At 50.4% G+C, this 21,072-nt stretch overlaps 7 protein-coding genes across 7 annotated transcripts; 1 reads left to right on the top strand and 6 right to left on the bottom strand.

Annotated features, from left to right (window-relative positions):
* Positions 1 to 31: 31 nt before the first annotated feature.
* On the bottom strand, positions 32 to 2,282 carry BJY04DRAFT_229202 (acyl--CoA ligase; the record flags this gene model as incomplete). The annotated part of the gene is made up of 5 exons (XM_073719010.1): positions 32 to 634; positions 709 to 1,037; positions 1,115 to 1,523; positions 1,573 to 1,953; positions 2,004 to 2,282. 5 exons carry the CDS (start codon positions 2,280 to 2,282, stop codon positions 332 to 334), a joined length of 1,701 nt encoding a protein of 566 aa, XP_073569085.1. The 3' UTR covers positions 32 to 331.
* A 4,122-nt stretch (positions 2,283 to 6,404) lies between these two features.
* On the top strand, positions 6,405 to 8,771 carry BJY04DRAFT_220390 (dynamin family protein; the record flags this gene model as incomplete). Its single annotated transcript, XM_073716857.1, has 6 exons — positions 6,405 to 6,791; positions 6,841 to 6,988; positions 7,035 to 7,122; positions 7,170 to 7,211; positions 7,261 to 7,354; positions 7,407 to 8,771. The coding sequence occupies 6 exons, from the start codon at positions 6,405 to 6,407 to the stop codon at positions 8,769 to 8,771; spliced, it is 2,124 nt and encodes a 707-aa protein (XP_073569084.1).
* A 2,657-nt stretch (positions 8,772 to 11,428) lies between these two features.
* Positions 11,429 to 13,475, bottom strand: BJY04DRAFT_194131 (general substrate transporter). The gene is made up of 5 exons (XM_073712019.1): positions 13,098 to 13,475; positions 12,858 to 13,045; positions 12,084 to 12,809; positions 11,669 to 12,030; positions 11,429 to 11,613 (listed from the first exon to the last, which is right to left on the bottom strand). The coding sequence occupies exons 2-5, from the start codon at positions 12,994 to 12,996 to the stop codon at positions 11,482 to 11,484; spliced, it is 1,359 nt and encodes a 452-aa protein (XP_073569082.1). The 5' UTR covers positions 12,997 to 13,045; positions 13,098 to 13,475; the 3' UTR covers positions 11,429 to 11,481.
* Positions 13,092 to 13,372, bottom strand: BJY04DRAFT_220388 (uncharacterized protein; the record flags this gene model as incomplete). Its single annotated transcript, XM_073716856.1, has 2 exons — positions 13,092 to 13,153; positions 13,210 to 13,372. 2 exons carry the CDS (start codon positions 13,370 to 13,372, stop codon positions 13,092 to 13,094), a joined length of 225 nt encoding a protein of 74 aa, XP_073569083.1.
* Positions 13,476 to 14,027: 552 nt separating the features above from the next.
* BJY04DRAFT_220387 (uncharacterized protein) lies at positions 14,028 to 15,140 on the bottom strand (the record flags this gene model as incomplete). The annotated part of the gene is made up of 3 exons (XM_073716855.1): positions 14,028 to 14,412; positions 14,485 to 14,594; positions 14,667 to 15,140. The coding sequence occupies 3 exons, from the start codon at positions 15,138 to 15,140 to the stop codon at positions 14,028 to 14,030; spliced, it is 969 nt and encodes a 322-aa protein (XP_073569081.1).
* A 1,840-nt stretch (positions 15,141 to 16,980) lies between these two features.
* Positions 16,981 to 18,251, bottom strand: BJY04DRAFT_220386 (DUF1996 domain-containing protein; the record flags this gene model as incomplete). The annotated part of the gene is made up of 2 exons (XM_073716854.1): positions 16,981 to 17,957; positions 18,014 to 18,251. The coding sequence occupies 2 exons, from the start codon at positions 18,249 to 18,251 to the stop codon at positions 16,981 to 16,983; spliced, it is 1,215 nt and encodes a 404-aa protein (XP_073569080.1).
* A 680-nt stretch (positions 18,252 to 18,931) lies between these two features.
* Positions 18,932 to 20,662, bottom strand: BJY04DRAFT_208797 (major facilitator superfamily domain-containing protein; the record flags this gene model as incomplete). Its single annotated transcript, XM_073714036.1, has 6 exons — positions 18,932 to 19,617; positions 19,680 to 19,798; positions 19,852 to 19,995; positions 20,115 to 20,184; positions 20,241 to 20,445; positions 20,504 to 20,662. The coding sequence occupies 6 exons, from the start codon at positions 20,660 to 20,662 to the stop codon at positions 18,932 to 18,934; spliced, it is 1,383 nt and encodes a 460-aa protein (XP_073569079.1).
* Positions 20,663 to 21,072: the final 410 nt, after the last annotated feature.

The raw sequence follows: 21,072 nt of genomic DNA, 5'->3' as shown, positions 1-21,072 counted from the left end.
AATGGTGCTATCACATCGGCTAGTACAGTACAAGCTGTAGCGGAGAAAATGTCACTCCGACAACATCTTCTCTGGTAGTAATGGGCTGCCGCTTAGTTCGAAGCCTTCCGAGGACATGGATTGCGACCGAAATGTCGGATTTGAACCGCTTACACAAAGATTATACTCCGTTACCGCGTAGGAGCCCTGGATACAGCCTTTGGTTGAGTATCGACTTTTTTTGAACCTTCTCCCGCCTCAGACAAACTCTACCCCAGGCTCAAAGATTACTATGTACGCGGAGTATCACCCCTTTGATCCTTGCATAAACCCCTTACAAGACCCATTTGAACTAATTCAATTTCCTCAACTCCCTCTTCAGCACCTTGCCACTCTCACTCTTCGGCAGCTTCTCTAGCACCTCGATCCGATCATGCAACCAATGTGATTCATGCAGCTTCCCCTGCACATACTCATCCACATGATCCGCGAGATCGTCCTCATCTAAGTCCGTCATCTCGGTTTTACTCCGGACAATGTACGCCTTTGCGCGCTCGCCGGACATCTCGTCGGGGACTCCGATCACCGCGCAGTCGGTGATGGCGGGGTGTGTGAGGAGAACGGATTCGATATCGCGCGGGACCACTTGTTCGCCCTGTTGCAGCAAAATCATCAGCATAATTATACTGGTATCGCGTGACACAGATAGAAGATCAAGGGAGAACATACCTTAACCTTAATCAAATCCTTAATCCGATCGAGAATAAACAAATGCGCGTTTCCGCTCTGCTCGTTCATTCGGAAGACACCGATATCGCCGGACTTCAACCACCCCTTTTCATCGAATGTATTCTTATTGCTCTCGTCGTCCCCTAAATACCCCGCAAAGACACTCGGTGAGTTGAAGTGTACCTCGCCGGGCACATCCAACCCCTCAGCGTCAGTTCCGTCCTCCTTGACAAGACGAATTTGGAATTGTGGAATGAGGGAGCCTGATGAGCCGTGCCAGACATCGTGGGCAGAAGTGAAGGTGGCAATTACACCGGTTTCGGTGAGACCTATTGAAACAAAAGAATTGTGTGAGCTTGGTTAAGATTTATGCGGTGTAAATAGGGATCCCTGCAGTGTAACGTACCATAAGCATGGATGAATTTCCAATGCGGCTGCAGCGCCACCAACTTCCCTGCAAGGGTTTTATCCAACGCTGCAGCACCGGTAACAATGCTCTGCACGGAGGAGATATCGTATAAATCGAGTAAGAAGGGATTCGCGGCAAATGCAGCCAGGATTGGCGGGACCAGCCAGAGACGCTCAATCTTATACTGCGGGATGATCTTTAGCATGAGTTGCATATCGAATCGCGGGATAACGATTAGGCTGTCGCCGCGGTAGACGGTGAGATGCCCGAGGCAGAGGCCGTAGCCGTGTGTAAATGGGATCGCGCCGGTCGCGATCTCGCTTCTCCCTGACTTCGCGTGCGATTCGAACATGGCTGCTTGCAGGACGTTCGAGATGAAGTTGTAGTGGGTGATCTTGGCGAGTTTCTACGCCCGTATCAGTAGTTGAATGCGGTTCTTGAGGAGATAGACCTACCTGTTTCCCAGAGGTTCCGCTCGTCGCACAGTAATACGCAATCTGCGTCTTTGCCTGCCCCTTCTCCCACTTCAGGGGCTCGAGTTTCTCTGAGTTTTCACCCTCGACAAGCAGCTCCTCCACGGAAGTGAACTGGTCAATCGGATCGCCGTTCTGGAGGTAGCCCTCCGGCAGAGCCATTGTGTAGATATTATCATTTGGAAGATTGAGCTCTTTCGCGGCCTCGAGCGCATTCGCGATCAGAGACTGGTCTGTAAACACAACCTTGCAATTCGCGCGCTTCATATGCGCCACGATCTCGGGGACGATGCTGAAGGGATGGACTGGGAGGATTATTCCATTGAGACGGTGGACAGCCCAGCAGACGACGAAGAAATCAAGCTACATCACCTTGTTAATTCGTATCTCCTTACTGGACGAGCTCTACTGACCGTATTCCAGCTGTAAACAGCTACTACCTTATCTTCTGGCGCACCTTCGTTGGGCGACCACTTGAGCTCCTGCGCGAGGGCGCGCGAGAGGTTATCTACGCGCTTGACGAGGGTCTTGGATGTGTATGACTTTCCTGTGATGGAATCGACGAAGGGGTGTTTGCCGCCGCATTGCGGGGGGAGGTTTGCGTTGCCTTGTAGCGCAAACTCGCCGACGGGAATGGAGTCGGGGATCTCGATGGGAATTTCTGGCACCCAGGATGGAGCGGAGAAGATCATGATGGGCACTGTTCTGGTGCAGCTATACAGGTGTCGACTTTGAAAGCTTTGCGCAGAACGAAAAGTCAAGATGCTCGTCGCGTCCCAGGAAGCTGTCTTCGCGACAGGACAGACTTACCCCGCCGCCAACAAATAAAACTCATTTTTTTGAGATATTGAATTTCCCGTTTGAGCGAGTGTGTCGCCGAGGCGGAAGCTGCAGCGACGTCACATCTAGCCAGAACATCTTAGTAAATGATCTGCAGCGGACGAGCTGGAGTGGAGCGTGCTAATGAACGCCATGCAGGAACGTACTTTTACCGGAGGGTGTGCGGAAGAGAAGGCGCCGTGGAAATAGCAAGCTTTGCCGATCCGCCACGTCAGGATTAATTTTCCGCCAGGTCAGCCTAGGTATGCGCAACCAAGCTTTGCCGGCCTCCTTTCCTTCAGAATAACCCCTAAACAATGACTCGGGGGCTCTGAGTCGGACCTGTCCTGACTCCTTTGGAGCTTCAATTTTGAAGGCCACTATCGGGCGAGATGTGCGATATTGAATGCTATCGTTCGAGACCCCTTGTTATGCGATAGTTCTGCGCTCCGGCAAGGTCGTCTGAAGATTATTGACCCACGAACTCCAGAGTCCAGACTGTTACTGCTTCCGACGTAGGAAAACCTTCCGATGAAGGTGCGATACGGAGGCCAGTACTCCAATAATGGCATCATCCCGACCGCGCATGGATGTCTCATTCCCATGCAGCGCGGCACGTCAACCACGTCAGCTTTCCTACTCAACCCCTGTGCTCCAGTACACATCCACAATGATCGCGCTCGCATTATCGCCCCTTCCCACCACGGCTATAGTCGCGATACACTTCCCGCTGCCTCAAGCCACATCTCGCCAACGAAGCGAAGCGCTGCACTGCAACAAAGAAAATCAGGCATCCAGCGCTCGCAGGCTTCAGGATTCGCGATCAGCACCAAGCTACAGCTTCAGCTCCTGTTCCTGACGAACCATATCTGCCAATAACTGGAACCTGTTCGCCCGCGTGTCGCCTGCCGAGCTTGGCCGAATCTTGGATCTCAGAGTCTAATGGAGCTCCATCCCGCGCATCGTCAATCCAAAACAGGTTCTAGCCCAATCGAACCTCGACCCAAGGGCAGTGTTCTCACCGTGGAGAACCGCACGGATATTGAGATGCGGGTGGCTGGCTGGGCTTCCTCACTATGGGTCTAGGGCTGTATCAAAGCTCAAGTGGGCCCGATCGGAACCTGATTCTCGGTGGATCATCGGCTGCTTTTCCCACCATTGAACTCTTGCAAACTGGTCGATTTACTAATTTAGTGGCCGCTCCCAGGATCGTGGGAGAATGGACGGACTACGGAGTCTTGGTGGATGGTGTGGGTGTTGTCAATGTCGACATCGACGTGGACCATGAACACTCCACCGCCGTGATTCTGGGGCTGCTCGCTCCGCTTTGATGTCATCTTGGGGCTTTCAGTTTCTGCAGCTTTTTATGGATATTTATTTACGTCTTTCTTTTCCCCAACGCGGGAATTGCGGTGTTGCAGATCTCTCGACGATATGGAGACTTCATCAGGCCCACTGCCGGTGGGACTGGGTTTGGCCCCATGTGAGGCCCTGTTTTCGACACTCATTACGGAGTACTCCGCGCAACATGCTGAGTGCCTGGAAAATAATCCCGGTTGGTCGTGGGCTGTAGGCCGCTTAGCTGATTATCACCGGGCTGAATGAGTTAGCAGAATAGCTAAGAGGTCTCAGGGAACAACAGCCACCAATCCTGTCGAGCTTCGATCAGTCGTAGACGCTGATTTAGCCGTAGATAATTCCAGTAGCTTTATGACAGATTGAGTTGTATTAAGCGCAGTTATGTGTTATGCTTTGCAATGAAGTTTTGGTCTGATATGTTTACCATATACTGGAAAATATTACACCACGGGACTTGTAGGGCTTATACACTTTTGATATGGGTGACAAATAGAATTGAAGACCCAAAATTGTCTCTAGTTTCAGTTATAGTGCTTCAAGAGAGTCATTGTATAGAGCACAGTTTGTGTCTGGATGGTACTAATATGCTTCTGACCTGTTCCACTCTGCACCTCAACTCTTTACACTGTTAATAGCGATGGCGGGAGCAATTTAGTGTATATCCAAGATTCATGAGTAGCTAGCTTGCTCTTCCGCATATCCATAGAACGATGGTGCTGGTTCAACATATCCGACGAGATATAGGTGCAATCACTGACCAATATCCAGTACTTGTATATTGGAGCAGGATAGACGAGATGAAGACCACTATAGCGTCAATAGAATGCTCACGAGATTAGAATATAGGGCTCCATCCTATGAAGAGCATCCGTGCGGCTGACTCCTCCATACATAAAGTGCATATGCAACCCACCACCATGTGCCCTTTGTCAGGTACCCGGATATTAGACAACAGAGACGTACAGTGCCCTGGACCGCGCACTATAACTCCGGGTGCATATACATCAGTATTTGTTCTTTACGCCTGCATGGCATACGGAGTATATGCACATCCACATCCCATGCAACCTTATCGACCACATTCGCGTACCTGACAGCAGCGGTGGACTCTATGCAGAACACACTGGGTCTCCCATATCCTCGGGACGATGGCCTGATCTTGGTCCTTCGTTGATATCGGGTCCGAAGGATGGGTCTACCGAATGGACAGGGCCGATCCCCCGCCGGTGTGTCGGTACCATGATAACGCTGTGCCTGGAGCTATTGACTGGCTCAGTGGCTCTGACATCATTGTACTTCTACTCTAAATCTTATTTTGCATGTTGATCTGCGGTCATTCATGGAATGTGCCCCGGAAGGGCTTTATTGATAGTTGATTCTAGACAGGCAAGCAGGGTTGAATTATATCAGATCGCCGAGGGCGGGTTATTTGGCTAGTCTATGGTAAAGAAATAGAAGCCCCGTGAGCCGTTGAGTTACCTGCAACCTGATGTGAAGTATATGAGTGTGGAGGAACAGGATCCAGTATGTCAGGGCTGCAATCGTGGTCGCCGGTGTAAGTTTATATTGCTGGCTTAGTTGACTTACACCTATTATATTGGCCATCGAACCATAGCATGGTACTTGCCACGATGTAGCTGGAACCGAAGGAATCTCACAACTGAGGATTTTAAAACCCTCCTGTAGTGCGAGGTGAGATGCGGATGAGTCGGCGGATGCTGAGTGCTGTTGCCATTCTCAGACAGCGCCATCGTACCTTCCGGTCGCTGAAATCATCACCGACAATTTATTTCTGTGAGGTGTCATGGGTAAAAACCAGGACACGCTTTCGCATGGCAGGATTTGTGCGTTAACTGGATGTAGCCTCGACAGCAGTGTGCTACCGACCTGGAAGCGAGCCGTGTCTTCTGATTCAATAACTTGACTTTCTCGAAACCGGACTCTGCCTTACGGTAACAAGGCGAGACAGATCCCAGAGCCTAACAAGGCATACGCAATACGGTGGGTATTGATGATGTTCTGGTGTTGCGGCACGGAGGTTGACTACCTCGAGTACACTGTTGACATTAGCAAGTTATTCGAGTTTCGAAGGAAGGGGAGGTTTTGAAACTATTCGTACCATATAAGCCACACTCGCCATTATGAAGCAAACGAGAGTTGCAGGTTGAGCCTTCTCTGTGCCGCTGTTATTGTGTTATCACAGGGGCTGCGGCGACGAGGCTGATGGCGCCTCTAGGCATACGCGTCGCTTGGCTTGACGATAAATTTCAGCTGAACACATTGGAATGTGCCTTTAGTCGGCATCAAACCCCGCAATGGGTTGATGATAACCAATGGACCGAGATGGGAGTTGGCGGCGCAGTGAACGAGTGGTTGGGGTTGAGTCTGCCGGAAGAGGGCAGTGCAAACGAAACACAAAACACCAAACACCAACACAAGGCACACCGAGCTTCAATTTCAGCCTCCTCAACATCATGCTCGAAAGTTCCATCTATCTACTTTGTGGTTTAAAAGCCATCGCCATACCACCTCCACAGCATCCATAAGTAAATCACCTTCAGATCCCTCAACACACTCTATTCAAGTCCGCGTGCAAAGACTAATTGCCCTGTTCGAGAATGCAGTTAAAGGCAAACATGACCTTCAAGGCCGCTACCGACCTTCATAACGAGAAGAGAGCTCTCGTGCTCGAAGTGATCGACAAGCTCAGAGAGCTTGGAGTCAGCGAAAGCGTGTCTCTGCCGCAGCTTGTCGTCGTCGGAGATCAATCTAGTGGAAAATCGTCTTTACTGGAGGGACTGACAGGTTTATCTTTCCCCGTCGCCAGCGACCTGTGCACCCGGTTCGCTACCCAGATTGTACTTCGCCGTGCCCCTTCCGATGAATCTGCTGCTCGCATTACTATCATCCCCGGACCGTCTTCACAGACAGATGAGGAACTTAAGAAGAAGCTGGAAAATTTTGAGCGAAACCTGGCACATGACGAATTTGGCAGTGATGACTTTGCCCGTGTCTTTGACGAGGTATGGCAATATCATAGTCTGTACGCCGGATGCTGATCAATCATGACAGGCAGCTGAAGCAATGGGTATACCGGGGCCCAGCACTACGGATATCGAGAATATCGAGAAAAGGTTCTCAGATGATATTCTGAAGATCGAACTGTCCGGCCCAGACCATCAGCATCTTAGTGTGGTGGACGTCCCAGGATTGTTTCACAGTAAGTCGCAGTTTCTATCCGGGTGAGCGATGACTGACCAAGACAGATCCCACCAAGTACCAAACGGATGAGGATAAAACCATCATTAGAAAGCTGATCCAGAGATACATCACCGACAAGAGAACAATCATCCTGTGAGTGAACTGAAGTCTAGTGAAGGTACATGTCTGACCCTATGCAGTGCAGTCATGGATGCTCGAAACAATCTAGCCAACCAGGGAGTGTGCGCATATCTCTCCGGATTCAAATAATTGCTTCTGACATTGCGATAGTTTCCAGATGGCGAGGGCGGCGGACCCAGCCGGAAAGCGCACCGTAGGGATAATCACGAAATGCGATGCTGTCGAGGATGGAGATGAAGGTGGTGTAAGTTATAGTTGCCTTTCCTAGCCCGCGGACATGTATCTGACCTTGTCAGGTTATGCGAATCGCACGAAACCAGGTTGAAAAGTTGACTCATGGTTGGTTTGCGGTGAAGAACCGCTCGACCAAGGAAATCGACGAGGGGATGACCATCGAGGGTCGCCACAGGAAGGAGGCTACATTTTTTTCCACAGAAGCCCCTTGGTCGGAGCTTCCCAAGGATCGGGTCGGAATCCAGTCCTTGAAGCGATTCCTTGGGGGACTTCTATACGACCACATCAGGAGCGAGTTTCCAAGTGTGATCAAAGATATTGAAGCTTCCCTGGCAGGTACTGAAAGTGAACTTGACCTACTGGGACCGTCGCGCCAGACGGCCATCGACCAGCGGCGCTTCTTGAACCGTGTGGCCATCTCCTACGGAAAGGAGGTCGACGATGCCCTTGGTGGAAATTATGACCCTGAGCTGAGCGGAAATAGTGTGCTAAAGCTTCGTATGCACGTTTGCGCCCTAAACGAAGAGTTCTCCAGGATTATTACCAGAGAAGGGCATGCAAAAGTCTTTCGCACGGTGGATGGAGAGGAAGACCCAGATTACTCACGAGTTACAGTGGATTCTGAGGCCGACGCAGAGGATGAGGCGGACGACGAGGTAGACGAGGAATACGAGGAGGATATAAATGATTGGATTCGTCGCGTCTATCGTGAATCGCGCGGAACCGAACTACCTGGTACCGTGAATCCTCGGGTCCTCGAGAATCTCTTTCGACGGCAGTCTGGACCTTGGTGTGGCATTGCACTTAGCTACATTGAGAAGGTGAAAAGCGCAGTTGAAGCGTACAACGATGCCTTGCTCGCCCATCTAATTCCAGATGAAGATGTCAAAGCAAAGCTCGGCTCTCGCCTTCTTAGAGCGCAAGAAGTGAGCCACAAGCAAGCAACAAAACATCTCACAGAGATTCTCAGTGATGAAAGGAAGGGGATTCTACAGACAGTCAACCATTACTATGCGGATACACTCAATGCCCTTCGGACAGAGCGGGTAAGGGTCAGGCTAGAAAATATGGGGTTCACGGATGCTACTAATAGGTACAGCAACCTGTCCGCTATGATGAAAGGGCTTCATATTAGCAACGAGGACCAAGCCGTCAACGACATCCATGATATCCTGAAAGCCTACTACAAAGTTGCATTGAAGAGATTTGCGGACAATGTAGTTATTCAGATCGTGGAACGCTACATCCTTGGTCGTGGTGGGCCGGTCAGAGCCCTTTGCTCGGACATGGTAAACGAACTGGATGAAGGGGAGCTCCTAGACCTGGCAGGTGAGAGCTTCATGACTTCGAGTATCCGAATTGAACTGGTTGGGAAGTGTGAGCGCCTCAGGACCGCGCTTGGAATCGCTCGACAGGCGGGTGTTTAGGGAGATGGTCTGTGTCCTTGCTGAAGCTTTATTGCGCAATGTTTTTCATATCACGTACTGTAATTCACTCACTTTACAGACACTCCAATTCAGCTGATTGATTTGCTTCTCGAGTCCATCGTCTCAGCAGAGGTTTATTGTTCAGGCAGTGCGATGGCGTAGTGACCGGGCATCTCAAGTCTCAAGTAGCTGAAAATCCATCTACGCGACCAGATGGAAGGCCATACTGCTCCTTCTTCGATTGATACTGGACCGACTCCACCCATATTGAACGAAAGTCGGGCTGCCATGCAATGGCTGTAAGCGGAGCAGCGACTGGGGTAGGTACACGGGTGTACCTGGGCAGCGCATGGCACCCACCTCGCATGAGTTGTCCTCGCCACTGAATCAAGAAAAACGCCTGTATACCTATCTAGGTACCGTAAAGGAAGGCACGACAGGGGTGCATTATATCGGACCAGCCTTATATGAAGTATCTCATCACTGAAGTAGAAAGGAGTGGGCGTCCACCTGTACCCGCCACCCAGGGTGGTAGGTGCGATCCATATTAATGGGTCCATAGAGGAACTCATGATACTGGTATGAGGAGGAATAAGCCTCGAGGTGCATTTTGCTTCCCTAGATGTGCCGGACAAGAGAGGCCCGACTTGAACCAATAGGCGGAGCGTAATCCTATGAAAGCACTTTTATTGACATTGATTCCTGCACATGATGTTTTGATCTGTTACATAGGCTGATACCGTCCTCTTCCGTCCACAGCCTGCGTATCCTACCCTGAGAACCGATTCAGCTCCGCTAGGAGGACTAATATCCGGTGCAGGATCTCCGCGGCACGGGTTATGATTTGCTCTGGGATACCGGTATCTCTGTGAACGAGTGAACCGGCGATTCGTCTAATTTTATAGATCTGTCACATAAATAGTTTATTAGCCTCTAGATCTCAAAGAAAGAGAAATCGTGTGTAGAGTTTAGGATGTCGTAAAACGTACAATGGGAGGACCGTTTGCTTCTAGTTCTGCCAAAGTGACTGATTCAAGAAGAGAGAGGAGATCTTCGCCGAGTTTAACCCGAGCTGCCCACCATTTTGTTAAGTCTGGACTGGCAAGTGACTTGTGTTCTTCGTGGTGGAGGATCAGACGCTCGAGAATTAAACTTGTTGCCCACAGGCGAGTGACTTGCACGTTTGCGAGGATGGCGCCCATCTTGGTGAACGATGTGGGATCTTGATAGGCACCAGGTGGACTGATAACCAGCGCCAGGGGCGCATTGTCTAATACCTCAGTTATATTGGAGAGCATGGTGTCGTATATGCTTGATTGGGTGTCCGTTGGGAGGGCATGGTTTGGTTCATGCTTTGGTTGGAAGGTCAGGAACACCGCGACAAGGTGCTTCAAGTTGACAGTTGCATCATGGTCAGTCTCTTGGTTATCCTCAAGACCTAGAAGAAAGGGCAGATCTGGAGTGCGGAAGAAGACGCCCTCGGGGATAGGATCCCACAGCCATCTCTCTTCTTGATATCCGGTAAACAAACGATCATGGCTGTAAGGGTTAGTTCGGTACTAGTGCCGCATTAAGGAATTCGAGAAACGCACATCTCTGTAATGAAGTATAGCCAAAATGTCCTCTTTGCAAGTTCGGCTTGAACAGGATCCAGAACAGTGTAATTAGCTGGGCAGTCGTAGCCCGAGCGACGAATATGGCTCCTCATTTCGCTAAGATACCAGAAGCATCGGCCTGGAAGACCGACAAGGTTGTATGAGAGACCCAGAAAGTAGGCAATGGCGCATTTCTCCTGGGTGCTGGACTCGAAATACTCAGTTGGACGCTTGGAAAGAATATATTCCTCACACTTCTGAAGGAATTGGAGCGGCGATGAATTCGCCAGTGTCGGATCTCGTGCTTGGTAGATGGTAAGTTTGCGTGGGAAAGTGGCCATCGAATAGCAACAGAGGCTTAGAACGACAGAAAACAGATCTGGCTCTTGGGCGGTGTAATTACATGGCGAGCAGAAATATGACTGAAGAGCATTTCGACGGACGATTGGCGTCAATGGGTATAAAGCGAGAACGTAATCTTGCAGCAGTTGGCTTAGAGTGCTGGCTGCACATAAATTGCACAAATTCCATAGCTCCTCGCGCGTTGGAGAGCGGCTCGACACTGATTCGCTGGCCTGTCCAATACCACCGCTGGAACTGGGTGGAGAGAAAGTGGCGGGCGGCGGGAGAATGGAGACCTCAGAGGATCTATAAAACACGGTCAATGGCTTGTATCTGCAGTGGATTTTAAGGCGTACTCGGCTTCAGAGATAGGTTGGGTGACAAGGCTGCAATCTATGCCGAGTCCGTGGCACTGACGGCAGGGTAGCCCCGGCCCCAGTGGTCGACACCCTGTTTTCTGTATAACACAGGCCTTGCACGCCTTTCGCCGACTACCTGTATTTGGGTGTGGCATTTGTGGTCGAAATTGCAATGGGCATTGGGTCATGGGATAAAGAGAAGAGGGGAATCCGCGGGGAACGTGCGGTGCATTTTTGACAGGCGGGGAGGATGTGGAGTTGTTGGAGTCACTCGAGTCATGAGCACATACCTGGCTGTGCTATTGCCTTTATTAGGAAGGTATGGATCGTCTTTTAGTTTAAACACTTAAAATAGTGTCTCGATTGCCTATGTAGTGCTATTGTGGATTTAGGTACTACGCTGGTCCTATCTATCTACGACATTGCTTCAACCTTCTCACCATTCCTTTCCCTAGTGTAAAACCCTGGCTCAAGCTGCGTCTTGGAGAATTTCCAAGCCGGAACACGTCGTGCGTGTAGTTCATCAATTTCTTCAAATGTTCGTTTCTGCAAGGGTTGTCAGCGCATTGCCCAGTCCACCACTCAGCAACTTATCACTTACGTTGGTCTCGGGGTAATAAAAGAAAACGAAAATATCGGAGACGACAAGAATGCCGAAAAACACGAATGCCACTTTACCGCCCATATTGGCTTCATCTGGGTTGATCATGTACGGCAAGGCAAACGCCCATGTGCAGTTCGAGAGCCCGTTCACGAGTGTTCCCATGGACTGTGTCATCTCACGAAGAGATGATGTTGGGACCTCTGTGATTAAAGTGTACCCGACAGATCCAATGGACGCTTGATACATGAATCCCCAGATTGCCATGAAACTGACCTGGGCAAGTAGCACCGGGCGGCCTTTGTCGATGAACAGAGAGAGGACCGCAATGAGTAGGAGACACCCCGTACAGAAGAAGAGGCCTGTTCAGGATGTAAGCAATGGAAGGTAAAAGATCAGTGACAGAAGGACAAACCAGCTAGAATCAGTGTCCGCCTTCCCAGTCGATCAACCAACGGCCAGCTCATCATGTTGCCGACAGCCATAACACCGGTGATAGCAACAGTTATATCAAACACTTGGCCGCCTTCCATTCCACTCAGCTGCAAGAAGTATCCCATGTACCCGAGCACCCAAGTGGATCCGGAGCAAGCCTGGATGAAGAATACACTGAGGCAAACCAAAGTGCGGATCCGGTTGGCGGAATTGAAACAATCCTTCAGACTTCCGGCGCTTTCCTTCGCACTCGCGACTTCACTCAGGTTCAGCTGTATCCGCTGGAGGGCTTCGTCGACCGGTACTTTTGCTGAGTATAACCGATGGATACTCTGCCTCGCATCTTCGAGCTTTCCACGGGCAACAAGGCGAGTGGGCGATTCTGGAACAAAGTATAGGAACGCGAGGCCCAGTGCAGCGAAACCCCACTGAACAGCGAAGAGGATGCGGTAGGAGTTGGGTCCTTCGAGAATCTTCTGTGTCTCGCGCATTACCCCGTAGGCAAGGAGCTGACCGAGAACAATGCTAAAGTTGATTGCCGCCACAAGAGGTCCTCGCAGCTGAGGTGGCGACACTTCCGAGCAGTATACCGGGGAGATGGTGAGGAAGATGCCCAATGGCAGACCCGTTAATAGTTTTCCTGCAAAGAAGACAGGCATGTTTCCGATGGAGTACCATTGGCAGCAGACACCACCTATGGTAAGCACTACAGATGTTAGGAGTTTTGTCTCAGCTACCACACAATTGTACTTACGGTGGCCGCCGAGAATACAGATCTTCTGGCCGAATTTCCTCGCGATGATTCCGGTTATTGCACCTCCGAAAACCAGCCCGATCATTGAGGCTCCAGTAAAAGCGAGTTGCCATTCGGCTGAGACAAACGTAGTCTCCATTGTAGATGTACCCGTAATCACGACGCCATTGTGGAATGGTTAAAACGATCTGTAAGAGCAACCATTAGTAGGGTTTTTGTTGGAGAGTAGAAACTTCATACAGCCGCTGCAAGACCATCGTACCCCCACATGATACACGTGAAGAGCATGTAGCAACCTAGAACGCCATGTAATCAGCAATATGCGCGAAACGCAAGGCAGAGGAAAAACTACAGCAAGCAACAGCCATTGGTGCCTCGCGGACACTTTTCCAGAAGGATTGATCAATCTCGGTATTTGGAGGGATATGACCATCATGTTGAGTGTCGATAGCATTCTCAATCTGACTGGCAGAGCCAACCTTAACGGTTGATTCGTTATCCTGAGACTGAGACATGTTGAAGTTGCGTAGGACAGTAAAATATCGCAGCAACAGGCTCCATTGGCATACACGCTTTATATAGACACCCCAGAGAAAGGAAACTGCATCATGCGCTTCCCCCACCACGTGTCGAAATCTCCAGAAATGACAGTGCACGAGCCCGGAAATGGCAGGCTAGATGTATCTGGGGAAAATCCGGAGAGTCGATGTGGGTCTGGAGCAGGGCTAGAGTCTTGGACAAGCTGTGCTCCGGTGGTTAGGAAGCTTTTGGCGAGCTGGGCGCATCAACTCCGGTGCAATGGCAGGTTTAGCCGGGCAATGATCAATGCTAACCTGTTTCAGTTGGTAAACTAGCGTCTGGTTGGCACTTTATCCTGTTTGAGTGTGCCAGACTTAGGGCTTTCCTCCTCGACTGCATCCATGGATAGCCGGATCTCCGGACCGCTTAACGCGTGTGTACACAAGACTCGACAGAATAAAAAGGAGGAAGTTTTCTATTGGGCTTATGTCTGGGTCTCCGGGTTGTGGACGGTAATACTCCGGACTCTAAAAACACTTTATGGGTGCGCAACAACCAGTGGATATTGTACAACTAAACGCATACTAAAGATAAAACCAACAACAAACTCCTCTATCCCCGATACCACTTGGCTGACTGCATCCAATACGCTTAACAATCGGTCGAGCACCGGCGACCTGTCCCTCTGTAGCTGTCCCCCCTACTCCGATCGAAAAGACCGAGGCGGAATGCCTCGTTCATAGACTCCCGCCGGTCCCATAGTACGATGGGTTCCGGTTCGTCCGGTTTGCAGTATTCCCTTTCTTTAGGGTCCGCAAACCGGACCGGGATCTTGCGACCATCGTTCGCATAGCTTACGAAGATATGACCTTCGAAGTCGTATGTTGGGGAGTTGCCAATAAACGCCGTGATATGGGGATCGTCGGGGCGCTGCCCAATGACCCTGGCCTTCCCCTGGGCTTGACCCCTGGACATCAGCATTTCCTTCCGTGTCTGAGCGGCGCTCTGCGATCGGGTGGTGCTGTGATCTGACATTCTGTGTCGCATTGACGACGTTAGGAGCTGTATATTTCATCCAGAGTATTGGAATAGAGGTAGGGGCACGCACCGAATCCACAAAATTGTACACCCCACTGCCTTGCACGCCCGAGAGCAAATCGCCTCAACCGCTTCCTTTCTGGCTTCGGACATACCGGCTGTCTTACAGAGCCAGAGAATCTATGCCAGTCCCACAGTCAGACAACCAGTACAATAAAAAAGTAGAAGTATCGTGAGTCAGGAAATACATACCGCGGGATCCTCTAGTGTGCCGGCTCCAAACCTCCTGTTAATCCTGGCACAATTCAAGCTTTCTACCACCGTCACGTATTGTTTGGGGGTCGAGGTATCTTTCTTGAAGAGAACCCTCGGTACCGGTTGTCCGCGAGTGCTAGGGGCCCTATATACCGGTACGGCGAATGCAACGGGCTTTGCGTCTGTTGAGCTTGCGTCAGTAGTAGCAGGGGAGGTGGATTTCGAGATACACGAGTCACTGAACCTAACCACTGAACTACCCCGTGAGCTGTGGGAGGTCGACTCGGAGTCGGAGTTGGAATCGGATTTGGATTTGGGGGTGCTCGAGTCGCTGAAGCGAACTACTGGGCTGCTTCGCGAGCTCAGTGCTGGTGCACTGCTGGATGGAACCGACACATTGTCGGTCAAATCTGCGTACGACTTCAGTGTGGTGCGGGTTGGTACTTGCGGTATTGTTGAGAGTCTAGCCATGGTGCCTCTATTGGAGTATATGTTGTAGATGGTGTTTCTGTTTGAGTATATGTTGTAGATCCTGTTTGATGGTGTAGGTTGTTGAGATGATAATGATACATCAATCTTCTCCTTGATGGCTCACTATATAGCCCGACTGCTCCATGGTAGCTGGGATGGAATTTGGCTGACTTTGTTATATGTAAAACAGGGGAAAGATACATGTTCTTTTGTTTGCCTTTGTGTCATGAGACAGGAGGTCCCTTCCATCCACTCAAGGTAGATTATCATAGGAATATTCTGCGCTGGAGGGGGCAACCTCATACAATGTTGTTTTGAGATCGCTTTGACGACATCTGACTACAGCTGATTGGTGCGAGGGTTCGCTACGCAGTCAGAATATGGAGGATCTTTGACATTCACAATGGCGGTTTTATCAGTACAATTATAGATGATGCGGTTGCAGGTTTTTTCTGCATTTTATGGTCGAGGCTGGCTGCCAGCAGCGAGTATCGATTTTGCACGTATGCAGCATTATTACTCTAATGGGAAAGTTGCTTCGGTGCTATTTTGGCTGGGTGAGTGGTTACATTCCGTGTTCTTTGCCTCATCTTAAAGATAGGATATCAATAATATGATAGGAAATAGGATAGGGGCATCGGTGCACTCTTGAGCAAAGTTTTTGATATGTCATAGAACCATTGTCTGAAAACCTGAAAGAAAGAAAGAGCAATGTTTCAAGTCGAAGTTCTAATTAGTGTGCTATTTTGGGTCCGATTGTCCTTCTGGTGTCAATGCCCTATGCAGTTAAGTATAGATGACGGTCTGACATGGCCCAAGACTCCAGCACAATTTAAGTGTGGATTGGTGCGTGCTGAATGGCAAGGCAAGAGGGCTATCCCCATGAAAGCGTGTTCCAACGAATAGAATTATTCAACCCTCAGTCATCGATGCCGTAACAGTACCTAGTTGGATGATGATCCAATCTATGGCTCAGCACTTTTCGTCCTCATACCAAGGACACGTACGGACTGGCATCTTAGAGGTAGACCCAGTCAAGCGATACAAATAACTAGGATGTCCAACCTTCCTTATGACTTTCATGGATAACAAAGACGGGTAAAATCAGTCCTCCCTTTCTGGCCGTAGTAGCGCCCTGTGGAAATGGCCAGACAATCTAACAATGAATACACGACCATATTATGTACGAGCTTCACAGCCAGAGATTTATCGTAGCACCTACGCACGAGACCCTCGCATTGTAGATAATATCCCTGCCACATCATGCTGTATAGACTTATCATGGTTTAATTATCTGTGAGAATGTGGTTGAAGACAAATTATTACGTAGCACCATCTCACACCTCCCACTGGGACCCAACTGTACTAGGAATGACAAAGAACAACCAGGGGACAATGGCACAACTCTTGGAAGTTTCAGTTCTAATCTAGTCGCCCAATTAGCGGGGACTCGGGGGCATCTCAAACGCACAAAGGCACCTCAGGTGTTTCTTTGGACTTTTCACAAACAGTGACCCCGTCCTGCGTCGAATGTAGCCTACCTCAAGAATATACCTTGATGCAGATATTTTGGACGCCATGTCGCTCTACCTTCTCCGAGTAGTATAGATGCTGCTCCATTTTTCCGCAGTGCAGTCGGCGCCAATATGGTATGAAATTGGATAATCTAGAGCCATGCTAGATGCGTGGCCTACTTATATGAAAAGAAGGGTAATATACAGAAGATGTGAATACAGTATTGACGCCATACATTAGCAAGTCTGACAGACACGTAGATCCTGAGCCGAAAGGCTCGCTTGCTAAGGAAACACCCGGAGAGGCCCTCGAGCCCTGAGTCCTGCTATATAACCTGTTCGGCAGCAACCCTTTTGAATTTCCGACCGACCATTCGGCCAGGGACATGGTCGCAGTCTTTTTTATGGTCGGTGGAATCACTTGCCTCTCCGGAGGACATATTAGCCGAGCCCTGGGTAGGTACCGCGGCGAAGGTCGGGATAGAAGACGCTGTGGCGGAGATCGAAACGATCGGAATGGCCTGGGTTGAGGAGGACACAGTGTCAGTCGGGCTAGGGGTAAATGTAGTCGCCGGGGTAGTCTCAGCAGCTGAAGAACTATCGTCACCATTGCTCTCCGGGACATCACCATCCTCCATCATCTCCAGACTGGTGAGGTAGTCACTGGTTCCATTCTCCGGGTCCTGGTCCGCCGGAATACAGGAAGCCTCAACAGCCTCGGACCCGTGCTCACCCGCAATGAATTGGCCATCATTATAACCTCCTCCACCCTTGATCAGCATATTCTCTGCCGCGTCCTCAAACCAGCCGTTGATAAAGTCAGCATGGAAGCAGTAGCCGTCGCCAGGTGTATCGCTGCAGCTAAGCTGGAAGGGTGCGGTGCCACTCCATCCATCCGGCGCGACTTTTTTAGTATCGTAGAGAACGCGATAGCGGATTTGAGGGATTCGCAGCATCCCCTCAGGACAGTTGTTGGAATCGTCTGGGAAGTCGTATTCGGCGATACTGTTCGGATTGACGCAGGAAGGGAAAACAAGGTTGACCTGAAGATGCTGGTCACAGGTGCTGGTGGGCATCTTGGCAATGTCGGACTCTCGCTCTTCAGAGCCCTCGCAGAACCATTCTAGGTCATTGTACGGGTTCTCGGCTTCAGTTTGGGACTTTGCGGAGGCGTTGCCGGAGATCATGGCGCAGTCTTGGGGGATGGCGATTTCGGCGAAGCTGTTCGTGTAGTAGGTGCTGAATTTGAAGATGGGAACTTCAGTGAAGGTGTCACCGTCAACGTGGTACAGTGTCGGGACCCCTGGTGTATCATTGTTGGATATTAGTGACCCAAGTGTGGGGGAGACTGTCACATACAGTAGACCGAGAGATCGTTTGGGTTGTTGCCCGTGTAGCAGCCTTTCTGGAGGTCAGCTGAAGTGGGCATGACATTGGTGATTGCGTCGCTCCCGAAGAAAGTGTGCATGTGCGAGGTGTAGGTGCCGGGGACCACGATCGCATCAATGTTCTTGTTCATGAAGGGCGCATGGGACAGTTCAGTCCAGGCTGCGACAAAACTGGTGCCAGCCAGGATCGAGGCAAGAGCAAAACGCATGTTGATTAGGGGAGGTAAAAAGAATGGAGGCCAAAAAGAGGGAAACTGATACCAGATCAGGGCTCGGATAGAGGCTTGAAAGAACGGCGTTGGGGGAGAGAACAACAGTTCAAGAACAAAACGAAAGATGATGGACAGCCGACCTCAATCGTACCTCTTGACAGTCTTTATAGTGGCCGTTGAGCTATCTCAAAATATCATGTTTCGTATAGAATCTTTTTTATGGAGCCATAGACGCTGGAAAGGGAATATCCGCCATGTCGGATCTACGAATGAAGAACAGCCGCCAGAAGGGCGCCACATCTCTTAAGCGAAGTTTTGGATAAATGAGAGCGCCCCGCAAGCTGGAGACGATTACGGATCTACTTACCTCGTAGGACTTGCGCAGGAGCAGTTGATGAACTTGGCAACCGGTTCCAGAGGGGTCGACTCGCTTACTAGTCTGGTTGACAACATGTCGTTCACTTTATATGGACGTTGCGGGATCGGACTTTCCACATTGCAATAATATTGGGCCATTATCGATATACTAGTGATCAGTTGAAGGGTCGTACTTCGAGGCAGCAGCCGACTAGTGGTAGGAAGGCGACGGGAGGGGGGGTTTATACTCGGTGAACCGTCGCCCAGTCACTATTTAGACAGGAGCGACAGGTCAATAAGGACGGATCTTATAGGACTCGCTAGTATACATAAAAGTTCGTAGTCTCCGGATCCTCCTCTCGAAGTCTCCTGTTCGCCCTCGCGATGGTAAACCTCAGCACCCAGCCACAAGCAATAACACCCGCCGAGAAGGCAATCGAGGAGGCCATAGCCGTAGCAAAGCGTGGGGCAGCAGAGTCCGGCCAAAGGTAAGGAGTATACACCGCTGAAAGATTACCGAAAGTATTGCACATGGCCAGTGCCACAGCCTTTTTCTCATCCGACTGACCGAGGACACTAGAGACCCATCCTAAGATAATGGTATTCACGCCGTAGGATGCGCTAACGAAGACCATGGCGCCGAAGTATCGGGCCCAGGTGTTTAGTGTTGCGACGCAGATGGTGAAGCCTGCGATTGCAACTAGCTTGGAGATTGTAATGTGCCAGGTGCGTTCGTTGACTTGGCCGCTGTTCCAACCGACCAAGATGGTCACGAATGCAGCTAGGACGTACGGGGGGCAGGTAAGGAGGAGCGCGGTGGTAGTTTCAAAGCCAACTTCTTTCACCAGTGTCGGGACGAAATTCTTGAAACCGTTCGCAGACAGATGCAGGCAGTCCATGAGGCAGAAGATCCATGGCAGTGGGTCGGCACAGGCTTCCCAGAGACCAGTCCAGACGCGTGTTGCGGCCTCTCGGCGGTTGGTGGCATCTCGGACTGTCCGAGTGGCTATGCGACAAGCAAGTTAGTCAATGGATGGATCACTGATTGTTTCGGGTTGAGATTAATACCGGCCAAAACGCGCTCTTCAGCCGTCAGCCACCATGTGCGCTTGGGTGTATCTGGCAGCAGAACGAGCGAAAAGATGGCAGCCAACAGCGACACTGCGCCTTGGATAATGAATAGCTTGCTCATATTTAGTCTGCTAGGCTTACAAATGTTCGCTTGCGTTTATCCACTCACCACTGCGAACCCGAAAGTCCATTGACTCCTCCAAGGTGTGAGAAAATAGGGGCGGAAATCATGCCGGCAAAGGCGCTGGCTGCCATGGTCCCAGTATAGAAGATGGATATCCTCGTAGCTATTTCTTTGCGTGTATAGAGCATACTGAGCATTTAGAGCGCCCCGGGAGAGAATTATAGACATTAGACCAAGAAGTTTCCAGTTGGAGCTATTGGGATGGGAGCGATACTGGGGAATCCACAACGCCGAGTAGCAATCGGCACACAAGCATGGTATGATAGTCGTGTGCCATATATGTCAGCAGGCTTACGAGCGACCAGGCAGTCATGAATCCTATGGGTGAATGAGTCCAGCACTTTCAGTAACTACCAAAGTGAAGGCTCGCATACCGGACATGTACCACGAAGGGCACACCCGACTCAAAAGCATGTTGGGGGGAATTTGGCCACCAAGGTAACCCACCAACAAGATCGAAACGCATGTATTATATTGCGAATCGACAAGAGTCAAGTCTTGAACGAGCGTGTCTAGTTTGCCGTTGATCATAGCGTTGCGGTCGAGGAAATTCAGAAAGTACATGACCCACAGAGTCGGCTAGAAAGACCCAATGGTCAGCCAGCGTACAGTCGAAAACTGGGGAGGAAGACAATACCATGATCCACATATCTAGCTTTCGTACGAGCTTAATCTCGACAGAGTCGATTTTGGCGTATGATCCGAACTTGTCAACATTGGCCTTGGTTATCTCATCTGCTTCCGCCAGCTCCACATGCTGAGCACCTTCAGCGTAAACGGAGTCTTTGTTGGCCATCTTTGTTAGCTCCCAATTTACTTCAAGCAAGAAAAGAACTGTTGGCCGAGCTCTGTACGAAGTCTGCCCTGGTGACCAATCCCTTCTTAGATAACTTTTCAAACCTAAAGCCCCCATGGGGAGCCTTCCAACTCGGAGGCCCAGCGGACCCTGCATCCTGGTGACCGGCATTGATCGAAGCAGTACAAAATTTCCAGAAAGCGATCTCGCTGCTCATTGCGGGGGAGTTCTCACAGGACCGGTCATCCATCCGGACATGCATGCTAATGCTGGCGCTACGAGCCGCTGTGATATGCTTCAGTCCGATTGAGAGCCATGCAGGGTCGGCCACATCACCGAGATCCTTCCAAAAGGCGGGGAAGCACTAGCAAACTCTCTTAAGCATCATAATTAGTCAATAAGACCGGTAA

This window comes from Aspergillus karnatakaensis, assembly GCF_047715665.1.
Source record: "Aspergillus karnatakaensis strain CBS 102800 unplaced genomic scaffold BJY04scaffold_39, whole genome shotgun sequence".
NCBI classification, from domain to species: Eukaryota; Fungi; Ascomycota; class Eurotiomycetes; order Eurotiales; family Aspergillaceae; genus Aspergillus; species Aspergillus karnatakaensis.
Note: the sequence above shows the minus strand (reverse complement) of the source record. Positions and strands in the feature narration are given on the sequence as shown.